The sequence below is a fragment of the Sciurus carolinensis genome, chromosome X (genome assembly GCF_902686445.1).
Source record: "Sciurus carolinensis chromosome X, mSciCar1.2, whole genome shotgun sequence".
Lineage (NCBI taxonomy): Eukaryota > Metazoa > Chordata > Mammalia > Rodentia > Sciuridae > Sciurus > Sciurus carolinensis.
In genome coordinates, this window is record NC_062232.1 from 92936268 (window position 1) to 92959791 (window position 23524).

At 35.7% G+C, this 23524-nt stretch overlaps 2 protein-coding genes across 2 annotated transcripts in view; one reads left to right on the forward strand and one right to left on the reverse strand.

The window, feature by feature from the left end:
• Positions 1–23524, reverse strand: part of Trpc5 (transient receptor potential cation channel subfamily C member 5) — a 272621-nt gene that overhangs the window by 91275 nt on the left and 157822 nt on the right. The window lies entirely within an intron of this gene.
• On the forward strand, positions 14010–14345 carry Trpc5os (TRPC5 opposite strand). The gene has a single exon (XM_047536081.1). It carries the CDS (start codon positions 14010–14012, stop codon positions 14343–14345), a length of 336 nt encoding a protein of 111 aa, XP_047392037.1.

The following is a 23524-nucleotide window of genomic DNA, read 5'->3' on the forward strand; positions in this document are numbered from 1 at the left end:
ACTTGCTAATTACTTCCTGAGTGGATGTTTTCAAGGAATAACTGGTTCATGTTTTCTAAAAATTATTGTCCTCAGATTAAGTGGAGGGCCTTCTCTATGCGGTTGGCAGTGTATTAGAGACAGAGCCAATGGTGAGTCTGCAGGGTAGTCAGCTTTTGCCAGCCCAGAAGTGTAGCTAGGGTCCTTCCAGAACTCAGAGCTGGAATGAGGAAGTGCTTCAAAGTGATAGAGAGTTAGGCTAGGAGGATTCACTAATCCCCAAGGATGCCCTGTAGTCTTTGATTGTTCTCAGGTCTTCTGAAAGGGTCATGTGTGAACTAGAGCCAGATAGTTCTGTCCTCTCACATCTTTATACAAGTTCAAAGTCATCATCTCAGGTTGGCTCTATCTGTGAGATAAATTTTATCTCTGGTATTTCCTTCCAGTTTTTGTAATGCCTGCAGTCATCTCCTCTCCTGCCTCATAGGGGGTCAGTAGCCAGGATGCAACACACAGTTTCCTGGATCCTAGAATTTCTCAGTACAATTATATCAGCTAGCATTTGTTAGGTGCTTACTATATGCCAGGCACCATTCTAAACTTCTTGCATGTATTAACTCAGGTAATTCTCATGACTATTATTATCTTCATTTTATAGATGAGGAAACTGAGGCAAAGAGCAATTTAGCAACCTTCAGATTAGTAAGTGGTAGAGTAATAATTCAAATATAGGTTTGTTTGACATCATATCCTACTCTAGTAATAACTATCATTTATACTTTCTCCAAGGGAGAATATTTTTGTCTCCCAATAAACACAACTTTCCTTTTTCCCTCTTGGAAAGAAAAGCTGAGGAAAGACTTCGGAATTGGCCCCATTTTCTTGTTAGGCTAGGGGGCGTGGCTCAGTGGTAGAGTGCTTGCTAGCATGCCTGAGGCCCTTGGTGCCATCCCCAGCACCATTAAAAAAACAAAACAAAACAACAAAACATTTTCCCTATTACCTCCAAGTTCTGTTTTTATTTCCCTTATCTTAGGCCCTATCTTCTGCACTGGTAATATTTAAAAACCAAAAATCTAGAAGTCCTATATCTCTTTTCAGACTCTGGGCTCCTGGAGTCTCTCACAGCAGCCAAGATCTGGGACAAGCCTGTGTAGGGCCCCACCAAGTCAGGAGGTGGTGGTGGTCCCTCATGTTCAAACTGATTTCAGGAAACTACATATATGTCTAGAAGAATAACTAAAAAATGTTTTCAAAAGTGGTGGTTCTTCTGCAGTGACTAAGTTGTTTTTCTGAAGGGTAAGCTAGTGTCTGTGATTCTCTCTGAAGCAATGAGCAGCTTTGGAGGAGGAAAGAAATTCAGAAATTGACCATAAGCACATTCCCTACTCTCCCTTATTTCAGTTTCCCTTTTGAATTTTTCATATATTTTCAGGAAGCAACCATGTTTAGCTCTTGAGTGATATCATTTTTTCCCTTTTTCTCTTGATAAATTACATATGGTTCATGGGGATTTTAAATGTCAGGTCCTATAACAGGCAAATTGCCTTATTACACAGGTTATTTTTAAAGGCAAAGATTTGTAGCTTTTTGACAAAGAATTTAAAGGGTAAATCCTGTTGCTTTGTTCACTGTATTCCCCCAGAGATGCCCCTGCTATGTCAAAATGATAAAATTTGCCCTTTGGGGACAAGATCCTTTTGATATTTCCTCAGAGGTGGGAAGGCAATGAGCAGTTATGTATGTCTAGAGTTGTTTTTTTTTCAAACCTAAATTCAATGTGTGTATCCAAATGGTGCTGCAGCACTAGAGAAGGGAGCACTTTGAAAAATCTTCCTGTTCATAAGTAGAAAATGGGTGCCTGTACTAACCAAGGGCACATTTTAATCTCTCCCATGTAACTGCCTCCTTCCCTCTTGGATATAAACTAATTTCCCTTGCCTGATGCAGAGAAGCTTATCGACTATAAACATAGACCCAGAGGATTTGGATTCCTTCGCTCCTTTCCTATCCTACTGTTAGACACTTATTGCCAGATTTCAAGTTAGAAGCAGCACAAAATAGCAGTGTAGGACTTTGACCTAAAAGAAAAATGGTAGCTTTTGATTAGTTGTGCTGACAAAAAATGTCATCATCGAGAGATTAACAAAAATCAAATGGGCTTAAAGATCCTACTTGCAGATGGATAGAATGGTCTCTGCCCCAGTTGTCTTTCTGAGCTATTTATAAGATGTGGATTATCTCATCAATTAATGACTGTCTGGTAATCAGGGCCTCTTGCCTTAGCACCGCTGTGAAATAGCCACACCAGCCAAAGGCACCCTTCCCCATACATTCATACTTCATTCCGTTTTCATTAGCTCTGATGACTGGCTTGCCAAAATCTGATGACACTTTTCATCACTGTCTTGCTGTCCTCACTAGTTTTATAGAAAGGAGATTTGAAATTAAAAAAACCCACATTTTTTTTGAGATATAGTGTGTGTGTGTGTGTGTGTGTGTGTGTGTGTAAGTGTACAGATTTTAAAGGTGTAGCTCAATGCTTTTTTCTTTTATATATGGAATCATATCAAGATACAAAACATTCCCAGTACCCCAAAAAGCTTCCTAATCTCTTTTCCTAGAAGTGACATAGAGATAAGCTTCTGTTCCATAGATTCATTTGCCTGTTCTTGAATTTCATATAAATAGAATGATTTTACTATATTGTTATTCATATTTTGACATTCTTGTACATATATTATGGTGGATGTTTGTACTCTTTTAATTTGGTTATATACTTAAGAGTAGAATAGCAGGTTCATGAGATAGAGGTATATTTACTTTTAGTAGATACTGCCAAATAGTTTTCCAAAATAATAGTATCCATTAACACTTTCATCAGCAAAGTATGAGAGTTCCAGTTGCTCCATGTCATTAAAGCTTGGTAATTTCATTTTTTTTTCAATTTTAGCTATTCTGGTGGGGTTTTGCATATCTCATTGTGGTTTTAATTTGTATTTCCCTGATGAGTAATAGTGATGAAAAACTGCTCATGTGCATATAGGTCATTTGGATATTCTCTTCTGTGAAATGTCAGTTCAATTTTCTTGTTCTACATTAAAAATTACTTCCTTTTATTGATTCTAGGAGTTTAAAAATATGTATAGAATGATTATGTCTCATGTTGAATACATAGTGGGAATATTTTTCCCATTCTGTGATTGACCTTTTCACCCTCTTAAGGTGTATTTTAGTAAGTGGAAGTTCTTAATTTAATGAATTAAAACATTAATCTTTTCTTTCATAGTTAATGTTTTTGTGTCCTGCAAGAGATATTTGCCTACCTAAGATCATGAAGAATGCTGGGCATGGTAGTGCATGCCTGTAATTCCAGTGGTTGGGGAGGCTGGGGCAGGAGGATCATGAGTTCAAAGCCAGCCTCAGAAAAAGTTATGTGCTAAGCAACTCAGTGAGACCCTGTTTCTAAATAAAATACAAAATAGGGCTGGGGGTGTATGTAGGTCTAGTGCCCCTGAGTTCAGTCCCTGGTATCCCCCCCAAAAAAAGATCATGAAGATTTTCTCCTGTGATTTGATCTAATTTTTAAAAATCTTTCATAGTTAGGTCTATGATCCATTTTAAATTATTATTATTATTATTTTAGTATTTAGTGTGAGTTAAAGGACATTGTTCCATTAATTTATAAGTCTGTCTCTTGTGCCAGTACTATGCTCTCTTAATTTCTGTAGCCATAAAACTAGGTATCTTTTTAATTTAATTTTTTTGATTAACATGTAATAATTGCACATATTAATGGGGAACATAGTGGCATTTCAACACAAACATTCAGCATGCATCGATCAAATTGGGATAATTGGCCTTCCTTCTCTTTGTCATTTTTTTTTTTTTTTTGAATTTTTATTTTATTTATTTATTTTTATTTATTTATTTATTTATTTATTTTTATTGTAAACAAATGGGATACATGTTGTTTCTCTGTTTGTACATGGCGTAAAGGCATACCATTTGTGTAATCATAAATTTACATAGGGTAATGTTGTTTGATTCATTCTGCCATTTTTTCCCTTCCCCCCTCCCCTCCCACCCTTCCCCTCCATCTATACAGTCCTTCCTTCCTCCATTCCTGCCCCCCTCCCTAAACCCAACTCCAACCCCAACACTAACCCTTCCCACCCCCCATTATGTGTCATCATCCACTTATTAGCGATATCATTCTTCCTTTGGTTTTTTGAGATTGGCTTATCTCACTTAGCATGATATTCTCCAGTTTCATCCATTTGCCTGCAAATGCCATAATTTTATCGTTCTTTATGGCTGCATAATATTCCATTGTATATATATACCACATTTTCTTTATCCATTCATCAATTGAAGGACATCTAGGTTTGTTCCACAATCTGGCTATTGTGAACTGAGCAGCTATGAACATTGATGTGGCTGTATCTCTGTAATATGCTGATTTTAAGTCCTTTGGGTATAGGCCAAGGAGTGGGATAGCTGGGTCAAATGGTGTTTCCATTCCAAGTTTTCTAAGGAATCTCCACACTGCTTTCCAGAGTGGCTGCACTAATTTGCAGCCCCATCAGCAATGTAAGAGTGTACCTTTCTCCCCACATCCTCGCCAACACCTGTTGTTGTTTGTATTCTTGATAATCGCCATTCTAATTGTGGTGAGATGGAATCTTAGGGTGGTTTTGATTTGCATTTCTCTTATTACTAGAGATGTTGAACATTTTTCCATATGTTTGTTGATTGCTTGTATATCTTCTTCTGTGAAGTGTCTATTCATTTCCTTAGCCCATTTGTCAGTTGGATTATTTACATTCTTGGTGTAGAGTTTTTTGAGTTCTTTATAGATTCTGGAGATTAGCGCTCTATCTGAAGTATGATTGGCAAAGATTTTCTCCCACTCTGTAGGCTCTTTCTTTGCATTGCTGATAGTTTCCTTTGCTGAGAGAAAGCTTTTTAGTTTGAATCTATCCCAGTTATTAATTCTTGCTTTTATTTCTTGTGCTATGGGAGTCCTGTTGAGGAAGTCTGGTCCTAAGCCGACATGTTGAAGCTCTGGACCTACTTTTTCTTCTATAAGATGCAAGGTCTCTGGTCTGATTCCGAGATCCTTAATCCATTTTGAGTTTAGTTTCGTGCATGGTGAGAGATATGGGTTTAGTTTCATTCTGTTGCATATGGATTTCCAATTCTCCCAGCACCATTTGTTGAAGAGGCTATCTTTTCTCCATTGCATATTTTGGACCCTTTGTCTAGTATGAGAAAATTGTATTTATTTGGGTTTGTGTCCATGTCCTCTATTCTGTACCATTGATCCACCTTTCTATTTTGGTACCAATACCATGCCGTTTTTGTTACTATTGCTTTGTAGTAGAGTTGAAGATCTGGTATTGCGATACCCCTGCTTCACTCTTTCTGCGAAGGATTGCTTTAGCTATTCTGGGTTTTTATTCTTCCAGATGAATTTCATAATTTCTTGCTCTATTTCTGTAAGGTACATCATTGGATTTTAATTGGAATTGCATTGAATCTGTATAGCACTTTTGGTAGTATGGCCATTTTGACAATATGAATTCTTCCTATCCAAGAACATGGGAGATCTTTCCATCTTCTAAGGTTTTCTTGAATTTCTTTCTTTAGTGTTCTGTAGTTCTCATTGTAGAGGTCTTTCACCTCTTTTGTGAGATTGATTCCCAAATACTTTATTTTTTTCGAAGCTATTGTGAATGGGGTAGTTTTCCTAATTTCTCTTTCTGAAGATTCATCGCTTATATATAAAAATGCCTTCGATTTATGTGCATTGATCTTATATCCCGCTACTTTACTGAATTCACTTATGAGATCTAAAAGTTTTCTGGTGGAATTTCCTGGTTCCTCTAAATATACCATCATATCATCAGCAAACAGGGATAGTTTGAGTTCTTCTTTTCCTATTCGTATCCCTTTAATTTCTTTGGTCTGTCTAATTGCTCTGGCTAGAGTTTCAAGGACGATATTGAATAGAAGTGGTGAAAGAGGGCATCCCTGCCTTGTTCCAGTTTTTAGAGGGAATGCTTTCAGTTTTTCACCATTTAGAATGATATTAGCCATGGGTTTAGCGTAGATGGCCTTTACAATGTTAAGGAATGTTCCCACTATCCCTATTTTTTCTAGTGTTTTGAGCATGAAGGGGTGCTGTATTTTATCCAATGCTTTTTCTGCATCTATCGAAATAATCATGTGATTCTTGACTTTAAGTCTGTTGATATGGTGAATTACATTTATTGATTTCCTGATGTTGAACCAACCTTGCATCCCTGGGATGAAACCCACTTGATCATGGTGCACTATCTTTTTAATATGTTTTTGTATGCGATTTGCTAAAATTTTGTTTAGAATTTTTGCGTCGATGTTCATTAAGGATATTGGTCTGAAATTTTCTTTCCTCGATGCGTCTCTGTCTGGTTTAGGAATCAGGGTAATATTGGCTTCATAGAATGAGTTTGGGAGGGTTCCCTCCTCTTCTATTTTATGGAATACTTTGAGAAGTATTGGAATGAGCTCTTCTTTAAAGGTTTTGTAGAACTCGGCTGAGAACCCATCTGGTCCTGGACTTTTCTTTGTTGGAAGGCTTTTGATGACTTCTTCTATTTCATTACTTGAAATTGGTCTATTTAAATTGTGTATGTCCTCCTCGTTCAGTTTAGGCAATTCATATGTCTCTAGAAACCTGTTGATGTCTTCGACATTTTCTATTTTGTTGGAGTATAGATTTTCAAAATAGCTTCTAATTATGTTTTGTATTTCGGTCGTGTCTGTTGTGATATTTCCTTGTTCATTCCGAATTTTAGTGATTTGGGTTTTCTCTCGTCTTCTCTTTGTTAGTGTGGCTAAAGGTTTATCAATTTTGTTTATTTTTTCGAAGAACCAACTATTTATTTTTTCAATTTTTTGTATTGTTTCTTTTGTTTCAATTTCGTTGATTTCAGCTCTGAGTTTAACTATTTCCTGTCTTCTACTACTTTTGGTGTTGGTCTGTTCTTCTTTTTCTAGGGCTTTGAGCTGTAGTGTTAGGTCATTTATTTTTTGAGTTTTACTTCTTTTATTAAATGTGCTCCATGAAATAAATCTTCCTCTAAGTACCGCTTTCATAGTGTCCCAGAGATTTTGATATGATGTTTCTTTGTTCTCGTTTACCTCTAAGAATTTTTTAATTTCCTTCCTAATATCTTCTGTTATCCATTCATCATATAGTAGCATATTGTTTAATCTCCAGGTGTTGGAGTAGTTTCTGTTTTTTACTCTTTCATTAATTTGTAACTTCAATCCATTATGATCTGATAGAATACAAGGTAGTGTCTCTATCTTCTTGTATTTACTGACATTAGCTTTGTGGCATAATATATGGTCTATTTTAGAGAAGGATCCATGTGCTGCTGAGAAGAAAGTGTATTCGCTCTTGGTTGGATGGTATATTCTATAAATGTCTGTTACGTCTAAATTATTGATTTTGTTATTGAGATCTATGGTTTCTTTGTTCAATTTTTGTTTGGAAGATCTGTCCAGTGGTGAAAGAGGCGTGTTAAAATCACCTAGTATTATTGTGTTATGGTATATTTGGTTTCTAAAACTGAGAAGGATTTGTTTAACATACATGGATGAGCCACTGTTTGGGGCATATATGTTTATGATTGTTATATCTTGCTGATTTATGCTTCCCTTAAGCAGTATGAAATGTCCTTCTTTATCCCTTCTAACTAACATTGGCTTGAAGACCACATTATCTGAAATGAGGATGGATACTCCAGCTTTTTTGCTGAGCCCATGTGCATGGTATGTTTTTCCCCATCCTTTCACCTTTAGTCTATGGGTATCTCTTTCTATGAGGTGAGTCTCTTGCAGGCAACATATTGTTGGATCTTTCTTTTTAATCCAATCTGCCAGTCTATGTCTTTTGATTGATGAATTCAGGCCATTAACATTCAGGGTTATTATTGAGATATGATTTGTATTCCCAGTCATTTGGTTCATATTTAAAATTTTTGACACATCTTGGTTCCTCCTTTATTTGACAGTTCCTTTAGGATAATTCCTCCCTTTGCTGATTTGCTTCTTTGTTTTTTATCTCTTCCTCATGAAATATTTTGCTGAGAATGTTCTGTAATGCTGGCTTTCTTTTTGTAAATTCTTTTAGCTTTTGTTTATCGTGGAATGATCTTATTTCATCGTCAAATTTGAAGGTAAGTTTTGCTGGGTATAAGATTCTTGGTTGGCATCCATTTTCTTTCAGAGCTTGAAAAATGTTGTTCCAGGCCCTTCTAGCTTTTAGGTTCTGGATTGAAAAATCTGCTGATATCCGTATTGGCTTCCCCCTGAATGTAATTTGGTTCTTTTCTCTCACAGCCTTTAAAATTCTGTCTTTATTTTGTATGTTAGGTATTTTCATTATAATGTCCCTTGGTGTGGGTCTGTTGTAATTTTGTGTATTTGGAGTCCTATAAGCCTCTTGGACTTGATTTTCCATTTCATTCTTCAGATTTGGGAAATTTTCTGATATTATTTCTTCAAATAGATTGTTCATTCCTTTGGTTTGTTTCTCTAAGCCTTCCTCAATCCCAATAATTCTCAAATTTGGCCTTTTCATGATATCCCATAGTTCTTGGAGATTCTGTTCATGATTTCTCACCATCTTCTCTGTTTGTTCAACTTTGTTTTCGAGGTTAAATATTTTGTCTTCAATATCTGAAGTTCTGTCTTCCAGCTGTTCTATCCTATTGGTTATGCTTTCTATGGAGTTCTTAATTTGGTTTATTGTTTCCTTCATTTCAAGGATTTCTGTTTGGTTTTTTTTCAATATCTCTAACTCTTTGTTGAAATGATCTTTTGCTTCCTGAATTTGCTCTGTTAACTGTCGATTGGTGCGATCGTTCAATGCCTGCATTTGCTCTTTCATCTCATCGTTTGCTTCCCTAATCATTTTAATTATGTACATTCTGAACTCCCTTTCTGTCATTTCTTCTGCCATGCTGTCGTTGGAGTTTATTGATGTAACATCTAGATTTGTTTGGGGCATTTTCTTCCCTTGTTTTCTCATATTGTCATTTCTTTATATTTGGAGACTTTGAACTCCTCTCTTCTAGTTATTCCTAACATATATATATATATGTGTTTGTGTGCGTGTGTGTTATTACATATATATTTTATATAATAGGTTATTATAAACTATAATCATCTCACTCTCCTGAAACACCAGGACATATACCTTCTATCTGACTGTTTTGGTACCCATTATCCAGTCTTCATTTATCCCCCCGCTTCTATCCTTCCCAGCCTTTAGTAACCACTATTCTACATTCAGATTGACTTTTTTAGTTTCCACATATGAAACAGAACATGCAATATTTTTCTCTCTGTGTCTTAGCCTTGATATATGATATCCTCCAGTTTCGTTCTTCAGGATGTCTCCCTTTATATATCCTTATATGTTTTAGACTCCCTTTGTCTAAAGTGCTCTTTGAGAGAGATTTTGATCTTATGTATTCATTTAGCCTCCCCTATATCTCACTAACTTTAAAAGCTTTTGAGGCAGAGACCAGTGGTGTGTTTGCGGCAATACCACTCCCTCTAGTGAGAATTTGACTCTGAAGAACCAGGAGATTGTGGGAAATTTCATTCTACTTTTCCCACCCATGTACCAGCACGTATCAGCAAACTTCAGGTAAGAAAAATAAGTCCTGTACTCTCAGGTTTTCAATGCATTATGCCAGCCTATTGCAACTACCAAAAGTTACATTAATTTGTCCTTTTCCTTAGTACAGTCCCTCTGCCTTAAAGCCAAGCCTTATCTTCGATCTGTGCCCAGAATTAGCAAATACCATAGGGAAGAGAAAGATATCTATGACTGTCAGCTCACTCTCTGAAATTTTAGTACAGTTTGTCTTCGTTTTCATACCTTAATGATATCCTTAAATCTATCAATTTTGCAGTTTTCATTGGGGGTGGTTTTTAGTTGTTTCAGGAGCATTCACATCCAATTTGAAAGTGCAAGTCCAGAAATCATTTTATGGCACAGTCTTGACTCTCTCATCCATCTTGGCTGTATCACAGGTGAATAGTTAATGAGTATTTAGGTCAGTTCAGTAGGTCAGGTGAAGGGCAGATAAACTCCCTGTCATAGGATGATGGGGAATTCCATAGGGGACTGATCCAGTTTTCTCTGTACCTCTTCCTTAGTCACATTCAACTTAGAATTCTGTTTGCTTCTAAGGATTACAAGTGAGATTAACATTCTTAGTTCTATTCCTGTTTAGGCGAATGAGATGTCAGCTCTGGCCCTACCAAGGCAAATTCGCTACTGTAGGTACCTCATTTGTACCCTCTGATATAGAACTTTAGAAGGTAGACCTGGGTTGACTTCCAGCTATGCATCCTTACTTATCACGCACAAGTTACTTCATCCCTCTGATCCTTAATTTTTCCATCTACAATTCATAGTTATTTTATTATGAAGATTAAATATACTAATAAATAAAAGTGAGTTTCATAGTGCTTGACAATATCTTCCATAAAAGTGAACATATATTATAATCATTAATTATGGTTATGTCATCTCATTTGATATATATTTTTTTGAGACTGGGGATCATGCTTGGTTACTTTTTTGAGGGGTAGTAAAATTTAAATAATGAAATGCATGAATCTTAAGAGTACCAGCAAACGAGTTTTTACAAATGCATATTTCTGTGAAACCCCCAATTCTACCTAAAATATGATTATTACCCTCACCTTAGGAAGTTCTTTTATGTCTCTATATCTCCTAGATGTGACCACTATTCAGATTTTTCCACAAGATTATTTTGCATTTTATGCAATTGTATATGAATGGAATCATATAGTGTGTATTCTTTTGTGTTATGCTTCCTTTATTAAATATAATGTTTTTGGTATTTCTTTTCTTTTTTTTTTTTTTTTTGGTACTGGGGATTGAACCCAGGGGCACTTAACAACTGAGCCACACCCCCAGCCCTTTTTTGTATTTTATTTAGAGAGAGGGCCTCCCTGAATTGCTTAGTATCTCGCTAAATTACTGAGGCTGACTTTGAACTCGTGATCCTCCTGCCTCAGCCTCCTGAGCCTCTGGGATTACAGATGTGCACTACCATACCTGGCCTTCTTTTTAATGATGATTAATGTTACATTGTATGAATACACCACAGTTTGTTTTTCCCTTCTCTTGTTGGACACCTGAATTTTTTCAGTGTTTTACATAAAACTTCTATAAAACATTAATAACATAAAACATTCTATAAAACTTCTAATAAAACATTCTTGTAAAAGTCTCTTTGCAAACTTTCATTTCTCTTGTGTAAATACTTAGGAGTGGAATTGCTGGGCCATGGTGCTTGCATAGTGTTTTAAGAAACCCATGAATGTTTTCCTAAAGAGGTATACCATTTTATACTTCTACCACCAGTGTGGGAGAGTTCTGGCTGATCTGTACGTCAACATTTGGTATTGTTGGTCTTTAATTTTAGCTAGTTTAGTGAGTATATTGTGCTATTTTACTGTGATATTAATTTTTCATTTCCCTTATGACTAATGATATTGAGTACATTTTCATGTTCTTGTTAGCTGTTCATTTTGCTTTCTTTGTGAAATGTCTGTTCAAGTCTTTTGCCCATTTTTCAAATTGGATTGTTGTCATTTTATTGTTAGTTGTAGGGGTTCTTTATATATTCTGGGTATAAGGCCTTTGTCAGATATATGCTTTGTGATTATTTTTCCTCTGTACTTTTCCTGTTCATTTTATTAACTGTGGATTTTGGTGGGCTAGCTCATTATTCCACTCACTGCCATCCCCATGTATGGCTGAAGCTTGATGGTATTTACTGAATGAGTGAGCTAAAAGTTGTACCTCTCTCCTCCCTTCCTTCTCTTATTTAAGAACACTCACTGATTACCTACTATGTGGTAGGCAATTTTCTGTGTCTTGTGAATAGAGCACAAAACAAAACAGACAAGATTCCTAATCTTATGACACATTTTCATCTATGTATATGAGGGTAGAGAGACAGAAAAACAAATAAACAAGAAAATAGGAGCTAGCCTTAGGTGTCATAATCCAAAAAGGAGTGTATACTTAGTGGAAAATGGTAGGATTTTGGACAAAAACAATGGAATGGTCTGACAGAAGTTACGCTAATTGGAAATAATGTACAGCTGGGTGGTCACACTAGGCTCTGTGCAGACCAGTTAAGCTCCATGTGCAAATTGTAGACAATCTGGCTGATCATTTACTGTACTACAGTAAATATCCAAAGAGCACAGTGAGCTGGAGGTGAAGCCTGTGGCTTTCTAGGACTCACTGTGGTCACAACTTCTAGAAATTGGGTAAATATAGAATTGGCAGTATCCTAAAGGACTGAGATCAATGGTTCCTTCTGACGATGCTCTGCTAGGAATAGCCTGAGGCTGGAGAAAGAAAATCAACCCAATTTATAGGATTAGTATCCCAAAATTTAACGTATAGATATGCCCAAGGAAAAAGTGACCACAGATATACAGCCACACTGATCAGCTATAGGCTGGAGATATATGCTTTAAGAACTGGGAAATTACGAACTGGACTATTGCAGGAAAAACAATTTGGTGAATGGGGATATGAAAAGAAATCAATAAAAAGAATCTAGCTGTCTTTGTAGGACACACATCAGCTCATCAGAATGTAAAGACAAAATTATCTATTTGTAGCGAGAGAGGAGACAATCTGCACCCCCAACAAAAAAACTAATGTAGACCACACAACCTTGGATTCTAACTCAGCTCTCTTGTCAGTTCAATGTAAAGGATAAAAGAAATCTCAGTTCAATTTAATGGTTAAGAGAACCTCAGAGCATATGGACATAAATGCACTAGGTAAGTATAGGAGAAAAATACTATGAATCAAACAAGTGAGTAGGCAATATGAGATATGTTAAATTGCTAAAAATATATTGCATCTTCAACAAACTCATTTAAAGAGTAATGAGGAGTGGTAAGGCAGGCATATGTAGCAGGTTTATTATATTGGGCCAGTCCCTAGATTTTTAAATAGAGTATTGCCTTACAGAAATATATGCTTTCTGTGGAAGAGGGAGTATGCAGAGTCCATCAGACATGTAGATGAAAATAGTGCAATCATGGCTTTAGACAAAGTTGGAAGAATTAGCTGCTAGATATGGAAGATCAGCAGTAATGGGAAACAACCAAGAAACTAATGTTATAGCTTCGATTGTCCAAATTTTGGCAGAAGACAGAGAATGTGGGAATTTCATTTACCATACACTTCCCCCAGGATGCAGGGTAACTGTAATTTTAATGAATGTATTATCAAAATCAGAAAATACTTAGTAGCTCCAGATATAAATGGTAATGAGGCAAAGGTGCTAATGAAGACAGAGTCAATTGAAAGACATTGAGTGGATGTATCCTTTCTCAATAGAGGTATTCAAGAGAGACAGACAAAGTGCCTATGCTCACTTTATTTTCAAATCTCCTAACAAGACATTAAAAATCATGAGAAATTCCATGGGCAAAGAGGTAGTAGATATTCTTGTATTATCACCAAAGGAGAAGCAATACCTAGAGATCCTCTTTTAACCCTATGGATAATACTTGATAAGGGTATCCTGTAGGTAGGACCTATAGGATGATAAAGTGTCAATCATACTAATCTTCATATTTCTCTTTTCTATTATTAGATCTGCTTTGCTGTTTTATCTTGCCTGTGAGAATCTGTCTGGTGGTCACTGTAACAGAAGTTCACCACTAGTACAAACGAGAGTACCATAAATACATTTTGTTGAAGATTTCATCGACATCATCAAAAAGTCCTGTGGTACCACTGACTTCATTCTATACTTGACCACCATCAGAATATATCAACATCCTCATTTCTCATCTAAACTAACCAAAGAACTATTACTAGCCCCACAGGATTCATTGTCATCAAGAGTCCATTTACTACAGTTTTTAGTAATATTTTATCTGTTAAGAAGAGCATGGAGTCTGGGTCAATTCCCATGCTAGTTGGTGGACTTGTTGACTGTGTAGCCCAGTTAATAAGAATAGCTGAAGAGCTCTTACAATCTATTTCACAAGAACAACAAGTTCCTTGTGAACAACGAAATGATAGAACAGAACAGATGGGAGCAGATGCATCTCCTCCAGAGGAACCTTCACTACCAGATCTTGCTGATCTCTCTGACTTGGAATCAATACTTTCACTGCAAGAAGATGAAGAGCTAATCCTTGATATAGATCAAGCAATGTTAGACGTAGATGAGCTCTATGAAGATGCACTCTCTGATATAAACAATGGTTTAAGAAGTGAATAAGACCCAGTTTGCCCTCGCCAACATGTGAGAACTGATCACTAATCTTTTTCTTCAAATATATCCTGATTTTTCTGGACATGAGCAGTATTTTTCTCCTAGTTCTGCATATTTTCATTATTGAAAACTTATAGAACCAGTAAGATTTGGTTTCCTTCCAGAAAAGACTGGTATCATTTTTGTTTTTATTCAAAAAACTCTGACTTTAGCAGTGTGGTTCTTCCTTGTATTTGTTCTATTAGGCTTCTTGATGATAAGTGCAAATAATAACAAAGAAGAGAATCTCCTCAGCCTAACATCAGATTGACGCACATATGAACTATCTTACATCTTGGGACCCAGTTTCATTGTTCTACAGTTAATAGAAATTAAAAGGAGAATATCCCCCAGGATGGTATTTCACTGTATTAACAGGACAATGTTAAGGCATTTGTACTTGAAAAGGTGTAACTCTTTACTGGGTCTTTAAAAATGTGTTAAACAAAGGATGCCCTATCAGACCATGGGAAAGAAATCTGAAAGAGAAGCATCTGTCACAGAGCAAAACTCCAGAAAAGTTTTCAGATGAGTGTTACCAGGGCAAAACCTTTGAAAGAGCTGGGCCAAGAGACTCCAGTGCAGGACTGACACCCACAAATGCTGATCCATGTTGCAGTTACTTTAAATATTGTTGCCAAAATGGAAGTGGCACAACATATCCATTAACCAAAGAGAGAAGTACTAGACTGGCCATGTGGATCTTTCTCTACAAGAACTATTCACCAGTGGAAAGTCAAACATTTATCACACAGGCTTCAAGGTGATGGTCCACAAGGGGAAATGGATAAAATATATATTTGTGAGTATAACTGAATATAAAATGAATAGTTGGTAGGCTTAGTGGAGTGCACGTGATATAACTTCACCCTAACAGTATTTACTATTGAGAGGCAGGAACAGTGATAGATATAAATAAAATGTGGACTGCTATTTAGCCACAATAACTTTATACATGCCAGAAGGTGAAAATGAGGTAGTTGAAGTCCTCCTACACAAAAACAGAGGGACCAAATAAATGCACAGGAAATACCAATTCCATGTTGCATGGTCCACTAACTTCTATTTGAAATTATAGCTGTCCTTCAGATAAGCCCATAGAGACTATGTGTGACCTTCCTTCCTGGAGAATGGCCTTTGCCATCTCATGATATGAACAACAACTGGGTAAAGACTTAACCGTACACTATAAGCAATGTGGCATATGTAAATTGTGAAAAAATGATTCATAAAAGGCAGTCCACACTGGTGGGAACTAGACTATACCAATTTATAGAGAGTCCTGAATATGTTATAGTTGAAAGGATTAAAATAACAATTAGTAAAATGACATCAGATCTAACCACAAGACAGATGCTGCATCTAATATTAAGTGAGGTCTGCATGCATAGATGATTAGTTACCTTTAAAGATAAATGTGGGGGGCTGAGGTTGTGGCTCAATGGTAGAGTACTTGCCTATAGCATGTGTGAGGCATTGGGTTCGATTCTCAGCACCACATATAAATAAATGAATAAAATAAAGGTCCATCAACAACTAAAAAAATTAAAAAAAAAGATATATGGGGAACAGTTGTAGACTATATATCCAGGTCTTATTTGGATGAGCCGTAGTAGGAGTAACAAATCAGTTTGGTCACTGACATTTAGGATAAGTGATTTGACAAACTTCAAAAGAGATTACTATATCTGGAAAAGCTACTGCAGTTCCTTTTGAAAAAGCAGAACAATTTATAGAGCTATTCAACATATTAGTATGAGATAATTCCACAACAGACTGCTTGTTATGTGGAAAGATTGATAAGAGTTGATGAGGTCCCAAGACACAGGGAGAAATAAAGACAAAAAGGAAAAGTAAAAATTATGTCTAGAACAACTGCTGGGGGTAATTACAAGCCATACTGGGAACCAGATTGTGAGACTTCATGGCTACCATGACTGAACAAACTGAACCTTACTTTTGATGTGTAGGGACCTCTAGAGATGCAGTTTATGTCCAAAATGGCAAATAATTGATGTATTGCAAAGGGCTGCACCAAATTAACCCAATAGAGTAGTGAAAAAAATAAGAAGAAACTGTTTATCCCTCTGTGACAATAAGAATGGTCTACAAAGATTAGTGAAAGCAGTTAAATGAGGACATCTATATATTTAGTTATAAGTTTTTGTTCTTAGACTTAGAACATTTAGTAAGAAAAATAACGAAGGGACTGGATACAGTTTAAAAGATAAAACCTATGCTTTAATTAAGGGTTTAGGAACAGCCAGAGAAGATACACACTCCCCATGAGGAATTTGGACTTTAAGAAATTGGGCTATAATTTTGTGTCAAAATAAAACTTGAAGCATCTGTGTACAAGATCAGGAAACATGCTAGGAGAGACCACTGGTCTGCTATAAACTTGGTTCGGTGAGCAATTTAGCTGAAAAAGGACAGACATGGTGCTCCTCAAACACAATAGATACTAAAGGGTAGTTATCAATCCAAGTAGAACTCTGGGATATGGACTTTATAACAATTTCAGAACAGATTAGTGTGAGCTTGCTAAAACTGTTAGTGTCTTATGAGAGAACAGGAGTAGTCACACTAACTAAGAGAGGTCATCAAAATAACATCAAGAGAAATCTGTAGTACTTCTCTAGACCTCAAAACAAGATAGAGACTTGAAGCAGTCTGTAAAATAATTAATGGTTAACACGGTTCTTAGGTGTCAAGACAAGATGCTATAACCGCATGTGAATCTGGCTAGCCTCTGATTTACCTGGATCACCTGGAAAGATTATACTATAAAGGCACCTCAGGACTAAATAAGATACATTTCAGTGTTTGCTTTGATTGTGGGATTGCTTATATGTGTTTAAGAATTGTTGAGATGTAACCCTACTCCAAGGATGGATTGTTGTATTAAGTATGCTTGCTATATGGAACAGAATTAGAAACAGTGTTAATAGTGATAAGAAATGTGTGTGGAAATAAGAAAATATTTAGGAGCAAGAGCTAGTAAGGAGAGTGTTTTCAGGAGAGAGAAGAAGATTAATAAATTGTTAAAAGTTATGCAACTGTTTAGAGGTAGAAAACCATTGTATGAAGTTAATTCTTAAGTAGGTTTATGAACCAAGTCATTTTTGTCTTACGTAAATCTGCCAACCCTGAGATGTTGATAGAAACAGCTGGTTGACAGTGACACAGATCTTGTACCTAAAAGCTCAAGTAGAAGGAGAAGTATTAACTAACTTAGTTCACTGTTTGGATACCTCTGATTGAAATCCTGAATCTCTTTGAGAAGAATGGAGAGAATGGCTGGACCTTTATACAAATTAGCCCTTTTCTGGATTTTCTTGAGACCAATGCCAAAACCAATTCTTGCATGGCAAAAGGAAAGAGACCCACCATTCTGAGATAAGCTTAAATGTGTTAAAACCAAAGGAGATAGGCTGGTAGATGGCAGTGAAGTAGGCAGCACAAGTCTTTGTCCTTATGTACTTTGGATAACATGTGAGGGTACTTCTGAATACATCCTTGCATCCTTAACATATGATGATTGTTTCCAATTAGATTATAATTGTTTATGATCCTGATAGCTATTGGTCAAAATATTTTGTTGTTTTAATAGTATTAAACTAATAAAGTTTTCATTCACAAATCAAAGAACCTGTGGTCATCTTAAATTACCTGGTGGTAAATTTCAAGGACACTAAACTAGCATGAATGAACCCCACTTAACAGAAGGAAGTAACATATGATAAGAGAGAATGCTGTACCAAGAGTCTGAAGTTCTACTTTTGGCTTGTCAGATGATCTGTAACAAATCTCTGAACATAGCACTTTGTCATTTGTAAAATAAGGGTTGTAACAATTTTTGGCTTACCTTCAATGCTAATAAGGAACAAATCAAACAATATGGTTTCAACGTCTTTGGTATGCCTAACAATGAGACAGAATATATGAAATCAGAACTTTTCAGGAGTATCTGAAAAATGTCTGCATAAGAATGCCTAAAAGTCTATTTGGCATGTAAAGATCATTCAATAGTTTTATATCTATTCTCTAAGAGATTAGCACTTCCTTATTCTACATCATGTCAAAGTTACAGTTTGGAATCAGCTTTTGTTTCAGTCTTTGGAGCTTATTTTTTCACCAAATTAAATTCTTTTGGGGAGTCTATTTGAGTTCTAGTAGGAATAATAATGAGGATAAAACAATAGTGAAAAAGCCCTTCATGAAATAATGAATTATATTCCATTTAAGGCTAAGATTTTTGTTCCTGAGGGGGTTATGTAACTCTGAACATTATTAACCCACCATGATCCAACTAGATTTTTAAAATTATTATTTCCATAAAGAGGCTCTATTCCCTCCTGTCCACATTTAGAAATTGTTTTTCTTTTGTCTATATACTACTCAGAACACTTAAAAATGAACCAACCAATCAGCCAACTAACCAAACAAACAATAGAAAAATCTCTAATAAAAATAAATACAACTCCTAGTTTCTGAAGTTATTTGGGAGTTATTTATATTGACAGATACAAATTTCCAATGTCACATCTCTTCAGGGTAATAAAGAATCCTTGAAGATAATCACCATTATACCCCTGAAGAATGAAACTACAGTTATAAAGACCCTAGAAAAATATCTCAAGGGGTATTTTTTTACTTTAATAGAAAGATAGTGTAAAGTGGACTAGGGGGCCACAGGTATAAAACATGACTTTAGTATTTTAGATTCCTGTAATGAAAGATTTCATTAACAAAATCTGTGATTGAAAGCACATGCCTGGCAATATTGGTTATTTTAAGCACTTTTATTCTTACTTGAGCTTGGGAACACATTGGCTTCCCTGAAACTCTATCTTCTGAATTTTTAATATTGACAATCAATTAACTACCAGCTTTGCAAATCAGCTGTGTTGCAGTTCATTTTTAGAGAAAAAAATATTGTCTGTTTTTTATGGAATATGGTTTCTTAACTCAAATTTTAAAAGTCATGTTGTCTGTATGAAACTTAAGGTGTGAATGGACTTATTTTGGGTCCTTTACCCTGGTATAAGAGTTTCTGATGTTCCTCCCTCATACCACCTCCACTTATTGAGAAAATATTCATTTGTTCTGAGTATTTCTTCATTTCTTCCATTTGGCACCAAAGTATGTCATCAGGATGGCACTAAAGAGTGGAGAAGTGACACATCTGCTCTGTCCTTTTCCTAACAGACACTGAGGAAGTATTCCAACTTTCCTTAAAGATAGAACCTCATGGTTCAACTGGTAACAATCACGGAATCAAGTAAAACAGGACAGTTTTTCTTTTAGCACTGTTGTTCCATTCCCATTTAGAGGTTATTTCTGTGAACAATTCTGGCCCTGAGAGAATTCTAGTCCACTCCTTCACCATCTTGTTCAGGGTCTAAAGGGCATCTGGAAAAATTGTCTTTTTAATTTTTTTCACCAGCACAACAGGCCTTTTTTAAATTTACTTTTTGTCAATCTCCTTTTAATTTTATTTGTTCTTTTTAGTTATATATGACAGTAGAGTCTATTTTGACATATTTATACAAATATGGAATATATCTTATTCTAATTAGAATCTTGTGAATGTACACAATGTTGAAATTCACTGTGGTGCATTCACATAGGTACATAGGAAAGTTAAGTCAGATTCATTCCACTGTCTTTCCTATCTTTTAATAAAATGTCTTAAACATGTTTAGGGAGGCTGGGGTTGTGGCTCAGTAGGAGAGCACTTACCTAGCATGTGTGAGGTACTGGGTTGGATCCTCAGCACCACGTACAAATAAATAAAATAAAGGTATTGTGTCCATCTAAAACTAAAAAAAATTAAAAAAAAAACATTTTTAGGGGGCTCTGAACATGTAACTCTTAAACCGAATGTGTTTCACCAGATCCCAGGGTGTGACCCTTTTAAGACATCGATGTTTTTCTCTTTGTTGAGTTAATACCCATAAAATATATCTCCAGGAATTTGAGGAATTTTGTCAGTTGCCTAGTTCCATCACATCCTACATGAAGAGAGTTTACTGCAAAAATTTATGATCGAGCGTACTATATAATATTATAAAATAAATGATCAAGATTATGACCTTTTAAGTAAATGTTTATGTCCTTAACAGCTATGCGTATGTTATACTTCTTCAAAGGCTAGACTGTGGATAGTTATTGAACAGTATTGCTGTTTCAGATCAGGGACTTTTAAGAATGCAGCTCTCACAGACAACTGAATTTTTGGAAGCTCAATAACTCATAGGATTGTGTTTCTTACCAAACACATCAAAGTTAAAAATTACAAAAATACCCCTCAAACAAGGATATTGCTGATTTATTCAAGAAAGTGAGAATATTCAGCCTCAAACTAGACATATGGATTGAATAGAGAAAAATCAGAAACTGAACACATTTGAGACATTATAGAACCACAGATCTGTTTGTTTTTTAAAAAACTGTAATTCACGGACTTGGAAGGATTACAGCGTTGTTAGTGAATGTGAAGTCATAATTCAGAAGGAATTTATAGCGTTTGATGAATATGTCATGTTTTACATTCCCAAAGCAATGCCTTTAGAATACCAACCTTAAGATATATCTGAATTCCCAAGCCTAATATGTTCATCATTGTGCTTAGTTTGAAAGAAAACTAAGCTAAAATTGATCAATAGTTATTACTAAGATAACTATCTTGGAAAATTTGGAGCAAAATATATAAGCCTCAAAATAATTCTAAAGTCTTTTTCTATGGTCATATTTGGGTTTATGTGTCTCCATGAAAATCTATTCTTTACTAGGGAATTATTGACATTGAAGTTGAGATCACACTATTCCTGTTGAAGGCCTGGACTTGAAGTTTGATATGCTCTAACTGAAAGGATTCAGTTTATTAAATACAATGGTTTTCATTTATTTGATTTACTACGATCAGTGAATGGTACCAAGCTTAAAATTTGTTGATTTTTGTGTAAATAGTGGTTTTTTTAATTGTTGCTTGTATTACTAATGAAAATCCGTAATTTTGAACAACCAAGAGATGCTGTTTTGCTAGTCTTATAAAAATAATATGGACTGAAAAATATGAAACTCTAATTATATGAATTCACTACTAAAAGAAAAGTGGATACCCCCGAACTTAGGCATCTTCAGAAACAAATTATAGTAATGATGGTTGCATAATGTAAGTGTACTTAATGCAGCTGAAATGTAAAAGTGGTTAAAATGGCAAGTTTTATGTGTATCATTTCCCCACAGTGAAAAAGTGACTCCTTCCAATTTAATGTACATATAAATGGCCCCCGAAAAATTGTTGGAATCTCTGCTGCAGAATTAAGAGGTAAAAAGAAATATAACCCCTTGGTATATTCAGGTAGAATGATAGCTGAGAAACATACTCCATGAGCATATAGTAACATAAACACATTCTATAAAGCAATCAGAAGAGAAATTATGAAATAAGGAACATGGGGGCAAATTTCAGGTCAGTTAAAGGACTAAAACAGGAAAATGATGGGAAGTTTCATGAGGATTGGAGGGCCGTTCATGTAGAAAACATGGATGATTCCATGGTCATATCTCAAACAGATCCCCTTGAGAGTAAGAAAGTCAAGAGTGAAGCAGTAATTAAAACTGGCAATGGAAGATTATATGGGGGGCGCTGGGGTTGTGGCTCAGTGGTAGGGTGCTTGCCTAGCATGGGTGAGGCCTCAGCACCACATAAAAACAAAACAAAACAAAAACAACAAACAAATAAATAAAAATAAAGGTTAAATTCTTTTAAAAAAAGATAATATGAGGAGAAGGGTTCAGTCATAAATAGCTGGAAGATGATGTAACAATACAAAATTGATGAAATCACTGCAGGAAGACTGTTTGAAAATAAATGATTTGTCAGTTTTCAGGGGTGGAGGGAGCCTAAAACTGTCAAGTTCAGTTCCTATGCAGTGGGGTGCAAATTGCAAAATTTAGTCACATTCTGTAATATCTACTTTAAAATTATTCTGTTCCCATTAACTGTTCTGTCACTTAGAAACAATTCATGTTCTAAAAATACCTTTGATATTTTCTCGCAGTATTATAACAATTTATGTAAAGTGAAAAAACACTGAAGCTGTAATATACATCATTAATGGAAATAGACAGTAAAGATATCAAAGCATAGAAAAATCAATTAGACCTTGCAGTAGACTGCTTAACACAATAACTGATACTATATATCAACAGCAGGGCCCTGAGAGAGATGGGGTAAGAGAAGATGGACCTTGGCTGTATCTATTATCTGTTATTTTAATACACAGAATCAGACCATATATCAAAGGTCCTCGTGTAACAATGAAAATAAATAATAATAGCAGCTAATATTTATTGAATCCCCACATTATGCCCATTGTTGTGTTATGCATAAGCACATTACCTGTTTTCTTTTATTTAATCTTTAAATTTCTCCAGGGAGGTAAGTGTTACTGTTATCCACACTTTTGAGAAAAGTGAGATCACTTAGTTAAAAGGAGAGGTTAAGTAACTCACTCTCTTAAAGCAAGACAACAGCAAAAATAGGATAAAAAAACTTAGGGGTAAGCCTATCCTTTTACCACCTCCCCTGCCCGGAATAGCCCTTTCAATCTCCATGTTGCTATTTTGTTGTTTTTGATGCCCTTCAAAGTTGCCCCAGCACTTGTTTTTGCCTCATTTAAAAGGCATAGTTTTATAGATTTTTGTTTGTTTGTTTGTTTGTTGTTTTGGTACCAGGGATTGAACCCAGGGATGTTTAACCACTGAGTCACATCCCCAGCCCTTTTTTATTTTTTATTTAGAGACAGGGTCTCTCTGAATTTCCTAGGGCTTTGCTAACTTGCTGAGACTGGCTCTGAACTTGTGATCCTCCTGCCTCAGCCTCCTGAATCACTGGGATTACAGGCATATACCACTGTGCCCTGTATATATATGATTATTATATATATATATATATATATATACACACACACACACACACACACACACACACACACACACACATATGTCTGAGAGAAAGGCATCAGGTGAACAGATGCTGAAACTTTCCTCAGAGCCTGGATCCATGAAGGGATGGTGCTGCTGTTTGCCCTTCAACTGGCAGGCACATCTTGGATCCACCTGTTTGAATCTGA